Source organism: Triturus cristatus, chromosome 1_2, assembly GCF_964204655.1.
Source record: "Triturus cristatus chromosome 1_2, aTriCri1.1, whole genome shotgun sequence".
NCBI classification, from domain to species: Eukaryota; Metazoa; Chordata; class Amphibia; order Caudata; family Salamandridae; genus Triturus; species Triturus cristatus.
Window position 1 is genome coordinate 338000761 of NC_140580.1, and position 16090 is coordinate 338016850.

Consider the following 16090-nt stretch of genomic DNA (forward strand, 5'->3'; position numbering starts at 1 on the left):
CATATGTCAGAATCCACTAACCCCCCACCCGCCCAACGCCCCGCAGCACTCCCTCGGCGAGCCGCCACTGCTTGTTACATTTTCAGCCAAACGCATAAAGAAAGTCGCTGGGGCAAGCAACCATAGTTTGCAGTAAAAAATATTGTGGGGAAAAAGAAGTAGACTGTTCCACGGCTCCACTGTTTGTCGAACAATGTTCAAGAAGGATCTTAAACTACTTGTTTTTTAAAGAAACTTTGATACTGAATCCTTTTAATTGCCTTGTGATACCTGCCAGTTCTACAACTACACTGTCATGGCCATATGCTTTCTCTTTCTAGTTCTCCTTCTTTACTCCATGACTCTATTCCTGCAACTACCCGCTAACCTCTTCCCCTGTTTTTCTTGACATATCCCACCTTTGTTGCACCCTTATTTAGTAGATTTGTTTCTTCCTTACCCACTCAACTTTTTCCTCTTTGTCTTACTAGATCTTTTAGATTTAGGATGTTTGCTCCTTGAAGTTTATTTTTCTTGCTTTTGCGCTTTTGTTCTTTTACTGTCTCCCCAATTGACTCTCTTCACTATCTCTTCACAGATTAACTTTTTATGTGCAATTAAATTATGCACTGTACAGTTAATTGCTACTGCTTATCTGGTGCTGGCTTTCCACCTTCACTTTCTGCATTGTCCTCTTGTTTTAATTGTATTTTTGTAATTTTGCTTTTGTGTTTGCAAATTATCTTTGTACATATGTAATCTCCTTGGGCCATGTTGCACTACAAAATGCAAAAATAAAATTAATCAGACAAGGTCCACCGCTTGTATTGAAGCAAATTTAACTTCACGAATCAAGTATTGAGGATTCTAGGGTATTAGCCTACCCATACAACCATATCGCCTATAATTATAATATTTTGAACAAGACAAGTTGTCCAAGGGCCACAGTGCATGATGAGCTGGAAAAATATCCCTTTCCATCCCTTCGGAATTGCACACTTTCTTTTTGTGATTGTACTTTTAGGACCCCTGGCTCTTCCCTCTCTTCTGCTAGTCCCAAAGCCTGGAAGGCGGGAATAGAAAGTACACAGGGATCTACGTCATGTCCTTCCACTAACCACTCAGCAGGAAATCGTAAGCTGTCAAGGAGCTAAGCATAAGACAAGGGGTGAACCATAGGGTGGCACTGGGTGTCATTTATGTGTGGTATTTCCTGGTGCCACTGCTCATTTGGTGGCTTGATTTCCAGAAACATGCCAATATTGCAGTGTGGGATCGGATCTCAGAGCTATCCAATGAATACAGGGGCCACAATCGAAGAGCGGACATGTGCCCCATGCAGCACATTAAGGGGAGGATTTATACAAAATATTTGTAAGTATGAGAAGTACTACTACAGGGTACTTATTTACTTATTTTTATCTGCTTCTGTGAATTATTTCACTAACATCCAAGTCCCTATTAATAAACTGCAAAGAGGGCATTAATATTCCTATTTTATTTTAATTTAGATGTGTTGGGGCCCCTTCAGATAGACAGGTAAGGGCATGTAAAAGGCGCCAAGTGATAGTACTTTAGGTACTCCAAAATGCCTTTGTGAGACGGCGTTAAAGAGCCTCTTTAATATCAAAGCCAGTTACTCTTAAAGGCATCTGGTAAATGGTATTGTTGGCATGTGTGATGCTCTTTCGTAAAAGAATGACCAGCGAGCCAGAAGAGAATGAAAGATGCTAGCGCCCTTTTACCACATCTTTCTCGTGTGCTCTGTAACGCTGTAATTAACGGGCACCGTCACTTGTAAAAGGAGTGAATGTCAACTTTCAAAGAAAGCTGATATTTAACAGCAGGCGTAGCGAGTGAACTATTTCAAAGTATTAGAAGCAATTATGCACTCCTGCACGTGTTTCCTTCATTAAACCTCATTGGCTTTTGATGTATGTCTTTCTTTTGATAGAAGCATTAGCTTTCAGTGTCCTTAACTGAGCCTATCTCTCACATAGGGGAAAATAAAATGAGCATTCCCTGGCAGGAAAGAAAAAGAATTAGTACCTGTACTCGTGGCCTGATTCAGAAAGTCATCTTCAGTCGTAAATGTACACTTACAACTGAAACTGCCTGGGCTGATGCTTACCAGGTACACACGAAATGATGGGAGAGATGCTACAACAAATGGCTATATATAATTTGGAGGATGGAAAGAATGGAACATCCCCAACTTAGAAAGGGGCAGGTAAAGGAGTTTCTTTATGGGAAAACTTGTTCCCACATGAAAAAAAAGGAGAAAAACAAGCATTGTCATAGCCAATAGGTCTCGCCTTAGGGACCTTATAAGTATTTAGCCATGCAACAGTTGCATAACTAAATACTTATAAGATCCCAAAAGCGAGACCTATTGGCTATGCCAAGCGGCCGTGCGGCCGCGAAAGTGAAAGTAAATCGCGGTAAAGCGCGGCGCGCGTGCCCGCGCACATGCACTGTAGCTCTAGGCTGGCCTGGTAGCACTTTTTGGAGCCCTCTCAATAAGTCTCGCCAGACCAGCGCATGCGCTGGGTCAGGCAAGACCTAAAAACGTGCAATGGGAATCGGGCTGCCTTCCCCCAATGCGGCATTGTACTGTGTGTGCAATTGCGCTCTGTGGAAATGTCACCGTGTATAGATCCACATAATATTGTCAGTGGTACCCTTAGAAACCTGTGGCTGGTGTGCTCTACAGACAATGGTTGCATATTGCAAAAAGTATTACTTCTGCACTCAATCATAGCAGTACTGCTATGTGTTCAAATGTAATACTTTGTTGTAATTCAGGCCCTGCATGTATGCAATGAGAAGCGGTCTGCTGATGGCACAATGGGCTTCCTTTGTATTTTACAGTATTTGCTCAGCTTCAACGTCTTCAATGCATAGCTGATCCCTCCGGTCAAATAAACCGCACACTCAACATCAACATCCTCTCCTACACTGATGACATACAGCCAAGAGAATAGCCAGAAAATTAAATTAAAATAGCCCCTACTTTGCACTAAACTGTTGATGCCACCAAGCAAGCGAAGCAAGTGAACTGAACCCTCCCTAGCACAGCTTCCTTGTATCTTCCATCCCTTTACTCTTCCATCCTTTTCACTTGACCACCCTCCTATCCATTCATTCTTTCACCCTTCTGTCCAACCATTGACAGCCCTATTTCACATTTACATTCTGTCATTCATTCATTCTTTCCTACATCATTCCAATTTTCACCATTCCATCCATTCATCACCCATCCATCCATCCACTCTGCCATCCATCCGTCGACTCTGCCATCTATCCACACTGTCATCCATCCATCCAGCCATCTATCCATCCATTTATTCTGCCATCCATCCACTCATCCACCTTGCCATCCATCCAACCAGCCATCCATGTATCCTCTGCCATCTGTTTATATACTCTGCCATCCATCCATCCAACCTTGCAATTCATCCAACCATCAATCTATCTATTCACTCTTCCACTCTGCCATCCATGTGACCTCTCTGCCATTCATCCAGCCACAGTACCACCAATCAAACCATCCATTCTGCCATCTATCTACTTTCCCCTCCATCCATCCATCCATCCATCGATCCATTCATCCATCCACTCTGCTCTCCACACTTCCATCCACTCTGTGAACCATCCATCCAGACACTCTGCCATCCATCCATCCCTCCACTCTGACACACATCCATACATCTACTCTACCATCCATCCATCCCTCCACTCCACCATCCATCCACCCATCCACTCTGCCATCCATCCCTCCATCGACTCTGCCATCCAACCAGGCATCCACTCTGCCATACAACTAACAAGCCATCCATCTAGCCTCTCTGCCATCTACCCATCACCTCTGCCATCCATCCAGCCATCCAATCTGCCATTCATCCATTCATCTACCCACCCATTCACTGTTCCACTCTGCCTTTCATTTGTCCACTCTGCCATTCATCCATCCATTGTGCCACCCATCGAACCATCCATTCTCCCATCTATCTACTTTTCATCCATCCATCCACTCTGCTCTCCACACTTCCATCCACTCTTTCAACCATCCATCTAGACACTCTGCCATCCATCCATTTCTGCACTCTGCCATCTATCCATTCTGCCATACATCCACTCTGTCATCAATCCCTCCACTCTACCATCCATCCACCTCTGGACTCTGCATCCACCCACTCTGACATTCATCAATCAACTCTGCCAGCTATCAATCCACTTACTCTGCCATCTGCCAATCCACTTCTCATTCATCCATCATCTAACCATCCATCTATCCACTCTGCCATCCATCCAACCAAGCATCCATCTATCTGTCCTGCCCTCTATCTATCCACTCTGCAATCGATCCATCATCCATCTTTGCACTCTGACATCCTTCCATCAATTCATCAGCTCTGCCATCCATTCATCCACTCTGCCATCTATTCACCCACTCATCCATCCTTTTTTCTGCCATCCTTTCATCTGTCCAGCCACCTATCCATCCATCCATCCGTTTACTCTGCCATCTTTTCACTTGTCTATCTATCCATCCATTTACTCTGCCATTCTTTCACCTGTCCATCTACCTATCCATTCATTCACTCATCCATCCACCCATCCCTTTGTCATCCTTTCACCTGTCTATCCAGCTATTATTCACTCATTTCACAACTCATTCATCCGCATACTCATTCTTCCATCCACTCATTCATCCATTCTTCCTTAATTTCACCCTTCCTTCCAATATTCCTTCTGTCTTTTCTTTTTCTGTTGACCAGCTTTCTTATTTACCTGCTCCTGCTTGCTCTTCTATTGACACTGTATTCCATCGTTAATCATCAGCGTCTGTCTGCCGAGTTGCAGGCAGAAGAGGCCCATAAAGATCGCCACCCCACTGTAGCTGCCAAAGTGGGGGGTTCACAATGCCCCTGCATACAACTCATGCTCTCCCTCTGGTATAAGATCCAAAACACAATAAACAAATTTACCGCCAGAATGATCGAAATCACTAACTGGAAGAAAGCCAACTGTCTGAAACACTGACAAGACAGCAGTAGTTACCTTTGTCAAAAACACTTTGTTATGGGACTCTAGCTGGTGGCCAGACAAACTCAACCCCACTCTCAGCACCAACACCAGCAATCTCATAATCATCATTGACAGCAAGCTGGATATGACCGCACAAGTCAATGCCGTCACTGCATCAGGCTTACGCACCTTGAAGATGCTGAGGAAGATCTTTAAATAGCTCTCAAGTAACTACAGATTTAACGTCACTCATGCACTAGTCACCAGCAAGTTGGACTACAGGAACATCCTCTACGCTGGGATTACCAAGTAACTCACCAGAAGACAACAATCCATCCAGAACTCGGCGGACAGACTCAGCGGGGAACCTCCCACAGACAACTCACTTTGACGCCACACCTCAGGGAGTTGCACTGGCTCCAGATACACAAGCACACTTGTTTCCAACCCCTAAGATGCAAATACAAGGCACTACACAACGTAGGCCCCAACTACCTGAACAGTCACATCTCCTTCCACCAACCACCAACACTTCTTCTCTGCTGGACTCCTACTCGCACATATCCCATGCATACACAGAGCCAGAGCAGGAGGATGAGGATTCTCTTACAGAACACTTAAAGTGTGGAGTGGCCTATCACTTCACATCAGAGTCTCCTCTCGTCTTGAATTCTGCAAGAAGCAGAAGATCTGACTTTTCAATTAACTAACCTACCCCAGGAACTGGTGGAACCACACCTGCTTAGCTCCAGGATACCCTCGTGGATGATAGTACGCTTTACAAATACACATAACATAACATGTATGCAGAGAGGTTACTGAAAACTACTAAATCATGTACCAGTGGTTTAAAAGCTTCAGCCTTCGAGACTAAACAAGCAGGTCATGGCATAAAACAGAACATTTTGCTTTCTTTGTATTTTGTCAAATGCTGGAATGTGTTGATCTCTCCTTACCTTATCCAAAAAGCAATTTAACATTCTACCTCAGTGAAAAATAATGATGGAAAAGGAGGCCTTAGTGGATACCTTACTTTACAGTGAATTTATTAAATATATTGCAAATTTGGGCTGAAGTTGAACTGTTTCTGGACAGGAACCAACATCTTTCTCTCTATCTTTCTTTCTTGTCAGTAGTAATCCTGTTGTTATGTAACACATAGAGTAGTAATGGGTAACAGTGAATAATGAGAATGTGTAACACCAAGTGGTATCAAATAGACAAAGACAGTGAAGCTTGTGTAGTATATGATGAAATTCAGAACTCCAATGTGAGAAATTTCCCTTTCATTCAGTTTTGACTAATTTTACGTTACTTATGCCCCACAAAATCCTCTGCCTTTGCTTTCCACTGCCACTTACTGGCAGAGAAGTCATGGAGAAGCCATACATCCCATGGCCTCTCCACCCTGTCCCTAATGAAAAACAAAATATCTGGCCATTTGCCATGCATCCATACCACATTCTGTGCTTTCCCTTCTCTTCCCCACTCAAAGATGTTCTCTTTGCGCTCCAGCTGAGCATAGAGCCTGTGCTGCACTGACAGGCTCTCAGAGAGACCTGCCAGAGAAGCCAGGAGTTGCTTTATAGCAAACAACTTTGGTTTCCCATTATTGCTACATCATTGCAGTGAATAACCAGATTTATAATTTAGTATCCACACTGGTGGTGCACATGAGAACCAAACATTACATATTTATATTAAATGCATACTACATATTTGCCCTTGCACCTTCATCAGAGCCTAGGTTTAAAGGGTTGCATTGCAGACGGAAGTCTTGATTGGTTGATGAGTTATAAGTTGTTGCCATCACTGTATTTTTAGTCCTCTAACTCTTTATGGTTGATGTGCTTTATTGTAGATAGGTCATTTTGTTTTAATGTTTTTTGGGTGTGGCTGGAGGTCTTCCTAAAATGGTTTCATGCAGTCTAAGTTTTTTAACTTGCACGTCACCCGTTTGGTTGGTACATGAGCTTATTAACCATTGGTAGAAGGTGATGTTGGTGGGCCCTGAGATCTATATACAGGTCAATCCAAGTTGTGTTTGGGTGGTCAAAATTGGTATCATCTATAACTTATTAGAATATTGGAATGTTGGTAGCTCCATTGAAAACAATGGAGTGCTCCGGGTTTTTAATGGCTGGTATAAGCCCGGAGCTCCAACATTCCGATGTTTCTTTGTTCACAGCTCTGGCTGTGAACAAAGGCTTCAGGGAGCCTGAGGGGATTTCAATCCCCTCGCGCACCCTGAAGGCTTGGTTTTATTTGTTAGAACATTCTGCCCTCTAGTGGCATGTTCTAATAGCCTTATAGCCCTTCGTAAAACTCAGCCAGCAATTACAATATAATGAGCTAGCGAGATTACTTTTCAGACATGCTTTGATTCACTAGACTATGACCTTTGCAATATTTCTTATCTCCCGATAGCAATGCCAATGTTATTTAATCAGCTCCCAAGAACTGGAGGGGTTTCTCTATAAATCTGGCTCAGCATAACACTATCAATGGAATAGAGGAAATGTTTTGATGGCAATTCTTCTAATATGAAGAAGGGTTTCCGGAGGTAGGGCTGTAGCTCGGTCTACTAAATAGTGATGCTGCAGACTGCAGCATTTATCGGGTGCAGTAATATCTCTAGATTCTGATTACCGTAAGTAGGGTATAATCTGGTAACACTGCATGGCTACTGCCTTCTGAAATGCAAAAATGTAAAAAAAAAAAAAATGTTTTGTTTTTTTTTTACAAATTTTGCCAGGTATTAGTAGCATTTGTTTTCATAACGAAAAGTGCTGGGAGCCAAATTTGTTTACCAGCTGTAATCCGCATTAGGACTCAAACTTGCGATTGATTCCAAGTCTAGGGGGCATATTTATAATAACTGACGCATCCCTGCATATCAGCAGGGATGCGCCAGTTATTGTGCGCCCCAGCTCCGCCACCATGGATGCGCCGCATTGATAATGCGGCGCACCATGGGGCAAAAACGGCAACTGCCCGATTGGTATTGAGGCTTCCTAGAAGAACGTCATCTAAAGCTGCCTTGAAGTCCCTCCACTGGTTGCCCGTCAGGGAGAGGATTATCTTCAAGGCACCGTGCTTGTGCCATCGCATCATTACGTGTAGGGCGCCTACACCTCTCTGTAATCTCATTACTCCCTACAGATCGGAGCGGTTGCTTAGATCCTCGGGCACTGGACTGGTCGCCATTCCCAAAATTTGGAAAGCTCGAATGGGAGGGAGATCCTTCAGATTTCTGGCGGCCAAAAAGTGGAATCTACTTCCGATAGAGCTGCGCCTTGAATCCTCAGAGACCAAATTTCGTAAAGCATTAAAAACTCATCTTTACCGTTCCGCACTGATATGATTTATTGCATGACTCGCCTCTATCTTTCCTCTTAGCGCGGGGACACGCCGAGGTGCGTAACCATGCGCTCTACAAAATTCCATAATAATAATAATAGATGCGTCACGCATCTGTGCCGTAAAAGTGGCGCATTGCTGGAGTTGCGTCGCAAGCGTGACGCAGCTCCAGCAATGCTCTGGGGGGCCCTATCTTCACAATGCTGCGTCAATCCTTACGCCTGCTTCAAGCAGGCGCAGGGTTTTGACGCAGCATGGGCTCAAAAGTGACTGAGTGACATCTTGTAGATTTCACTCAGCCACTTTTAGGAGGCGTTCCTGCGCCGGAACGCCCCCACCTGCACAGGAACGCCTACATGTGGCGCAGGGCTTTACAACGTGACGCATCTCCCAGATGCGTCACGTTGTAAATACCCCGCACCATGGCGCAGGATTTGCGCCGCTGCTGCGTCACAAAAGTGACGCAACGGCGGCGTAAATGAGGCGCAAGTCAAACATAAATCTGCCCCTAGATTTCTAACCCACTTACAAACAATGTCAACGTCTGTAGCCACAAATGACTGCCACAAAGAGAGAAAACTGCCAGCCATTGAAGGCCATTTGTATTTTTTCCTCAATTTATAGCTCTTGGAGTCTGTTTTTGAAAAGCAAAAAGCTGGTTGGGCGCTCTAAAGAAGTTACCCTCCTCGGAGCCACCACCACAGTGGTCAGCTGCGGCAACAGAGCGAGAGGATGCGGTCCGTCGGCTAGACTGCCGACTTTGGTGCTGGAAACCAGGGTTCGAGCCTCGGGGTCGCGTCCACATCCTGTGATTCTGGGCAAATCACTTTATCTCCCCGTGCCTGAATATGTAATGTAAATACGGTGCTCATGTAAAGCGCTCCAATGCCTTCGGGTCGAGTTCGCGCTATATAAAAGATGCACACACAAAAAAAAGATCTTTGCCAATTTAGCAGAGATCTCTAAATATGGTGGCTGGTCTTCTGCCAGGTTAGTGAAGTACATCTCTCAGGCATTCCGTGGTAGGACGGCAGACCCGCCTTCATCCCAAAATGTGAACTATAGATGGTGAAACAGAAGCATTGCCTACTGTCAACTGGATTTATATCTGAAAGCAGCCAGGTAACACAAGCTGGGTTTACATGGAAAGACTGATAAACTAATCAAACTAATCAAGTTCGCTAAAGTATTTAACCCTGCAAATAAGCCAAGCTGGGATTCCTGGGGAGGGAAAAGAGCCTTTGCATCCACTTTGCACCGGCTTCTTGTGCCCCTGGGCATTTCTCTTTTATAGAAAGGCCACAGGCATTATTGCAGTCCCTAATGTAATACAGAACACATGGTGCCACATGCAAATGAGGAAACATTTTGTCTTACTACTATAAAACAGATGTGGGTGAAGATAGAAGTAAAGAAGCTGTCAGGAGACGCACTGACTGTGTCACATAGAGGTAACCGCCAGTCAGGCCACACCCCAGGACACCGCAATCAAAGGGGAGCACTGGGTTCAGAGAGACCCCCTAGACATCCCACTGCAGCTGTGGCATAACCTTAAATGATGTGGTCCATATAGAATGTGGGTGGGACGCCTGAGAAGCCCGTACCTCAAACAAATGCATAGATACAGCCGCGGTCGGTAGTAGGAATAACTGCAGGGCGGTGACGTGGGGAGGGGCAGGGTGGGGGGTAGTAAACTATGGATTACGGAGGTTTACAGGTAAATTAACATATAAATTAATAAAACGAATTTCGTTGTGTGCACTGCATCGCATTTGGAGATGCAGTGCACACAACGAAATTCATTTTATTAATGTATATGTTAATTTACCTGTAAACCTCCGTAATCCATAGTTTACTACCCCACACCCTGCCCCTCCCCCTCCCCACGTCACCGCCCTGCAGTTACTCCTACTACCGACCGTGGCTCCATAGATATGCAATTGCATGTGGGCCTCATAGAGGGAGGCACCTCTGCACCGCAGGGTCCGCAGGGGCCTCCGTTATGCCCCTGCCCTGCAGGCTGGTATAGGAATGCCTTTGCTCTCTATTTAAACAGACGTCAGTCCACTTCCAGTGAAAGACATGGCTGGCGTTTCTCCACAGCCGTCTGCCTATCATGCACACAGAAACTGCTATTTTGCACCTATTCAGAGGGAGGTGATTTTTTTCTGCCAAGAGCAAACCTAGGTAAAGGTGTGCCACTTCGCCTGGAGAACGTGGTCGATGTGTAATTAGGCCCTAGTCCACATCATCAGCTTGATTTTGGATTACTGTTGCATCTCGGTTGCCAGCACTGACCTTAAAAGTAGTTACTGTTTATGGTTTCCCTCCACATCTACCCTGCTGAGGGCAGAGAGGCAATCATGCAATCAAAGCCCTCTCCAGGAATTCTAATTTAAAGATATGCCCTTATCTCCAGCTTTGTTCAAGACCTCAGTCTTTACAATAAAGTACTGAAAAATAGACTAACTCCTGAAATGTGCCTTTTGCCTTAATATTTCATTATTGAACGTATGACTTACCTCCCAATAATTTTAGCCACCGCCTAATTAACATTCACATTTTTAAATTTATTTATTTATTTGTTTATTTATTCATTTATTTATATTTGACACTTATGAAGTACACGGCTAACCAATGGCGACAGGACTCCCAACAAAAACGAAGTTGCCGACATTAGTACTTTTAGCCACTCCTATAATTATGTGGCACTACAAAAAAAGCTCACACCGTAGGGCTAGTTACGTTCCAGTCTGGTTCCAGTCTGTACATAGTTAGGTGGCTACTTTGACATGTATAAATGGCCCATTGAATTAAATCTGAACATGTGATAACCAGCCATCTCCTTACAATATTCAACGCAAGATTGTGTTATGCATCCACCTGCCCAATGTATTTTAATTTCTGATAAGCAGATTCCATTGTGCACTATATTATTGGGAAAGTAAATACAAATCTTACAAGTCGTTTAGTGCAAAGCATCACTTTAGTCATTATTTTACTGGTCCTTGTGTTCAGACACTACTGATTGCAAAATTGCTCTAATCCTCTGTTGAGGGATGTTGATGAATTGATTTCTATAATGGTATTGCTTTTTGGGTATGCTTATGCATAGTACATAAGTTGCTAAGAAAATTATGCTTCTTAATCAAGTGCTTGGTCTTCCACTCAACATCACTACGTTTGGATCTGTTCCTAAAAAGAGCGATAACCCTTACAATGTCATACTTTTAGACGTATAAGTAAGGTTACGAAGCCTGAAACTTCACCCACACCACAGTGCCTTCAAAGATGACCCAATGTTACCTTGAAACAAATATTTGTACCTGGAAATACGCTTATTTTGACTGTTTGCCTACACTTTGTTTTGTAGATTTTGATGATATATATGTGTAATTTGTCTTTTTGTGAAATATGAAATGCATATTATTTATTCTGTTGTTGGTTGGGTATTTTGGCTTTCTCAATAACTACATTTGAATGTAAATCTGATAGAGAATCTATTACAACTCTTTTGCATAAACTCTTGTGTATAGATTGCTTCAACAAGCCTCACTCATGATTTTGTTAATATTACACAAAGTACAATTAAGAGGTCTATGGATCAATTTTAGCCTGGAAGAGGAAGACCATCTAATTGGCGTAAGGCCAAGTTATCTCTGGCATACTTCCATCCAATATTTAAATTGAAAAGATTATACACATCTCCGAAAGCCACACAAATTCTTTCAAATTACTAACTTTTCAGATCCTCGAGTTGTGAAATCAACTTTTTGTACAGTTTCATATAGTGCATACTTGATGGGAGAGCATTTGAGCGCTTTATAAGAGAACCAGATTACATTACACCTTTTTTAGGCAATGGGCAAATAAGTGCTGGATTTGAACTAGGTTCCCAAGTTCAGCCATTGTCACCACTAAGCCACATCAGCTTCAGGTTATTTAGTGGTGAGTTCTATAGAGTGCCATTTTCTGCCTTTCAACCACTACATAAGTGTGCCAGCTAAGTGCATGCGATCTGCACAAAGGATTTAAGTGCCACCGGTTGGAAGTGGAGGACACCCTTACTTAGTATTCCTTCATCACAGCCTGTGTCCTCAGTGAAGGTCTTAACTAAAATCCTAGTCTAAAGAGATTAGACTTTCACAGTTTTATGAAACCGAGGCACTGGGTTCTGGTCCCACTTCAAGATGAATTATTTCAGGGACAGTGGCTTCAGATACCCAGTGATCGGAGTCCCTGGTTCTGATGAGAACGGTTCACAGGTGGATGAGGTGCACGTTGGAAGACATTGATTTGCTGCAGTGCTTATTTTGAGCCGGTGGTTTCCGGTGCTCAGAGACCAGTACTTAATCATCAACACTGGTGCTTTTCTTGAGCGCCAGTTAAGGACCATTCATTTATTGTAGGCTCGGGAGATTAAGTGATTTTCCCAGAATCACAGGATGTTGAGCTGACGCTGAGACTCAAACCAGGTTCCCCCGCTTCGAAATTAGCAGCTCTGGCCATTACGCCACACCCTCTTCCCACTTTCATGGTTATTAGTTGGTTCTGTTTTAGGCGGTGCTAACAGGAGAAATGGGCTGGTGCAAGCAGCCACATTATGCAAGTACATAAGAACTTTTTCTAATAAGCCGCGTGGCTAGTGCAGATAATATTGAACTGGTGACTGTTGAACAGTGTTTATTGAAGCAGAGCAGCTGTTTATTTAAAGCCAGAGTGATTTACTTTAATCATAACTGGCCCGGATCCGACAAACGTATCCAAAGCACATGAAATGGAAGATGTGGTCTGTGCGGGCCAATCAGTTCACTCTCACTGGGCATTAACAGGCAGCAAAAGCATGCCTTCCCCATCTAAGACGCATTTTACATAATAATGCTCCATCAGCCAATCAGAATATGACTGCTGTGTGGCCTTTCTCAAGGAACTCATGATGTCGCACCATCTGCCTGTCAATGAAAGTTCACCTAGAAAATGCCTTCGGTTATAATCAAATCGTTTAGGTTTTCCCTTTCGAAAGTGAAACCTTTAGATTACGTTTTTAAAACCTGTGATGCTCCCAAAAAGTATTTTACGAATGCTTTCATGATGTAACTACCCTTTTCCCCCTACGCTCTTGCCTTTAGCTTCATGCTTACTTTGGGTGGCAGACAATTATCCCATGGTAATGCCCTAATGAAATATTCCTTAAAGCTACTGGAGTGTCACCCTTTCGCAAATCAATTAAAAACAATAAAACATCAGTTGAACCCTTAACAAGAGGCTAGCTCTGCATTAATACATCATTATTCTGTTTAGTTATTGCTTTAACTTATTGATTTGTGAAGCACTGCCTTGTGACATGTGGCCTCTACTAGTTAGTTAACTGTTTTTTCATGTTTCCACTTGACTCAGTGTAGGACACCTGAAATTGTTCATGTAGTTTGCAGTGTGTTGCTAAATATTTCTATCTTGCAAGCGCTAAAACTTCACTTGGAAGTAATTGGTGTGTTAAATACCATTACATTTCAATTTACAGATAGTCATTTACACAACTCAGAAATTACATGACTGTGGAACCAAGCACATTTAAAAAAACACAATTTTTAATTACTATTAAAAGAACAATTTCACGAACACAAAAAGAGACTAATAAATCTTTAAGAAATGTACAGGTTGCTCAGATTGTACACTTAATGTTTCATTTACCTAGAGACATTCAGAATGGACTTACCTTGACATAGACTGCCTGACAAGTTTGCATCATCATCATCAGACATGCAGGGACCACCAACAGGAGAAAGTATTTCATGGTGGATGAAACTTTGTTTCTTTTTTGTGGGAGTGAAATCTTATTTTCCTTCCTTTGTCTGTTTTATTTCCACCAAATGTTTTCGCTTGTTCTGGGAATACTTAATGTTGGTATGCTGCTCTTCCCCAAGCTCTTGTTCACTCCCTCCAGATCACCACTGCTTATAAGCGTTACCCAGCACTTATTTGGTGAACCATTAATCTGTGAAACTGTCGAGTTAACCTATTACCAGCCAATAAATATTCTGTGGACAAAGAGTTAATTATTTCTCAGTGGCGAGAGGAACTAGGCCACACCCCTGCTGCACCTCGCCCAGCTGGATGAGAATATACGATTTTTATATGGCCCTTGGCAGGGCTGGGAATGTGTGCTTATCTGGAGCTGTGGTCATAAATGACAGGCGTCTTATCAAAACTGGTGTAAAATTGAATGGAAACTGACTCCATGCAATTAAGTGCCAAGCGGGAGAAGGCTACAGGTAAAAGTGTTCAAATTGATTTGTAAACAATTTCCATTTCCCCTTTATTGCATCACCCTCTTCCAATGTTTATCCTGCCCTCCAAAGCGACGTCTGGATTGGCCTGGTGGAATCACCTGAACCTCAGTGCTCACAAATTAGAGTTCATTTCTGGTCCTTAATAGTAAATTTCACCCCGCCTATCTGGCTAATAAGCTCACCATGTTCGATCAGTCTCAGCGCGCCTTTAGTCAGTATAGCAACAGACTAGAGACGAAGAAGAGAAAGGAAGGACAACACAACAGTGTGTTTAACCCCTTCCCTGCTCATGACGGAACCACTCCGTCATGAGCCACGGTCGCGCTGTGCTCATGACGGAGTGGTTCCGTCATGCCGCGGCCGTTGGCTGCCGCTCCGCCCAAGCGGGGCGTTTTCCCCGCCTGTGCGGGCGTCCAACGTAAGTGGGCGGTGCCGTGACGGAACCACTCCGTCATGAGCACAGCTCGCCCGTGACTCATGACGGCGTGGTTCCGTCATGAGCATGGCGGCGCCGCTCTCACAGCAAAACCCGCCAGCGCCGCGGCGGAATTCGCGCTGCGGCGAAGGGGTTAAATCTATGCTCCCAGGATCTGGAAAGACATCCCCCTAGAGATCAAGACTGCCCCAACTCTGCTCCAATTTAGAAAAGAGCTAAAGACACACCGCTTTAAGCAACACAATATCATAAAACATAATAATACGCTCCACCTAGGTACGCTATCTCTGTCTATGACCATGTACGAAACTCAGCTACATTCTGTTTGGGTTTAGGATGTACAAATGCCACATATTAAAACATATACATATATAATTTTTGATTTATGCATAACTTTAGTTAAGCAAGTCTTGGATCTCTACAAATAAGTGATTCAGTGATACTGGCACATTTGTCTCTGTTCTTCCGTGCTGTCGGTTTCATTTAGAAGAAATCTCACTGGAGATCATTGTGACCAGACTTCTCTGTTTCAACCAGCAACTACTTGATGATAAATTATGGAAATGCAAACAATCTGGGCAATTAATGTAGTTAATACTAAGCTTTTTGCATCAGAATGTCCTGTAAGATTGTTCTCTTGCTTAGGTCATCATGCCCACAACACAGCCATAAACTCCTCTCTATAGGAATCGCCTTTAACCATTTGTCATATAGCATGATCACATTTGCTCAATATTATATCTAATTCAACAGCCATGTAATAAGACAGCTGATTTTCCAAACACCCAAGAGACTTACTCACAATAACCCAATCAGTGGTCAAACAGTAAGATTCCCTCACTTAGCACTCCATCCCTCAAGTACTATATGAGAGACAATTGAATTGGAAATTATAAATTTAAACATTGTGTCCAGTGGTTAACTGTTTGACATTGTTAGCTATTGTATTCTGAAAGCTGAACACTTATGAAATGGCTGTTGTCCTATTCCATTA

The 16090-nt window shown here is 43.3% G+C and overlaps 1 protein-coding gene across 1 annotated transcript in view; it reads right to left on the reverse strand.

The window, feature by feature from the left end:
- LOC146867278 (guanylin-like) overlaps positions 1-14378 on the reverse strand; it is a 30457-nt gene extending 16079 nt beyond the window's left edge. The window contains exon 1 of the mRNA XM_085603944.1: positions 14087-14378. Coding sequence (XP_085460070.1) covers positions 14087-14164 — 78 coding nt within the window. The 5' untranslated portion in view covers positions 14165-14378. The remainder of the gene's footprint in view (positions 1-14086) is intronic.
- Positions 14379-16090: the final 1712 nt, after the last annotated feature.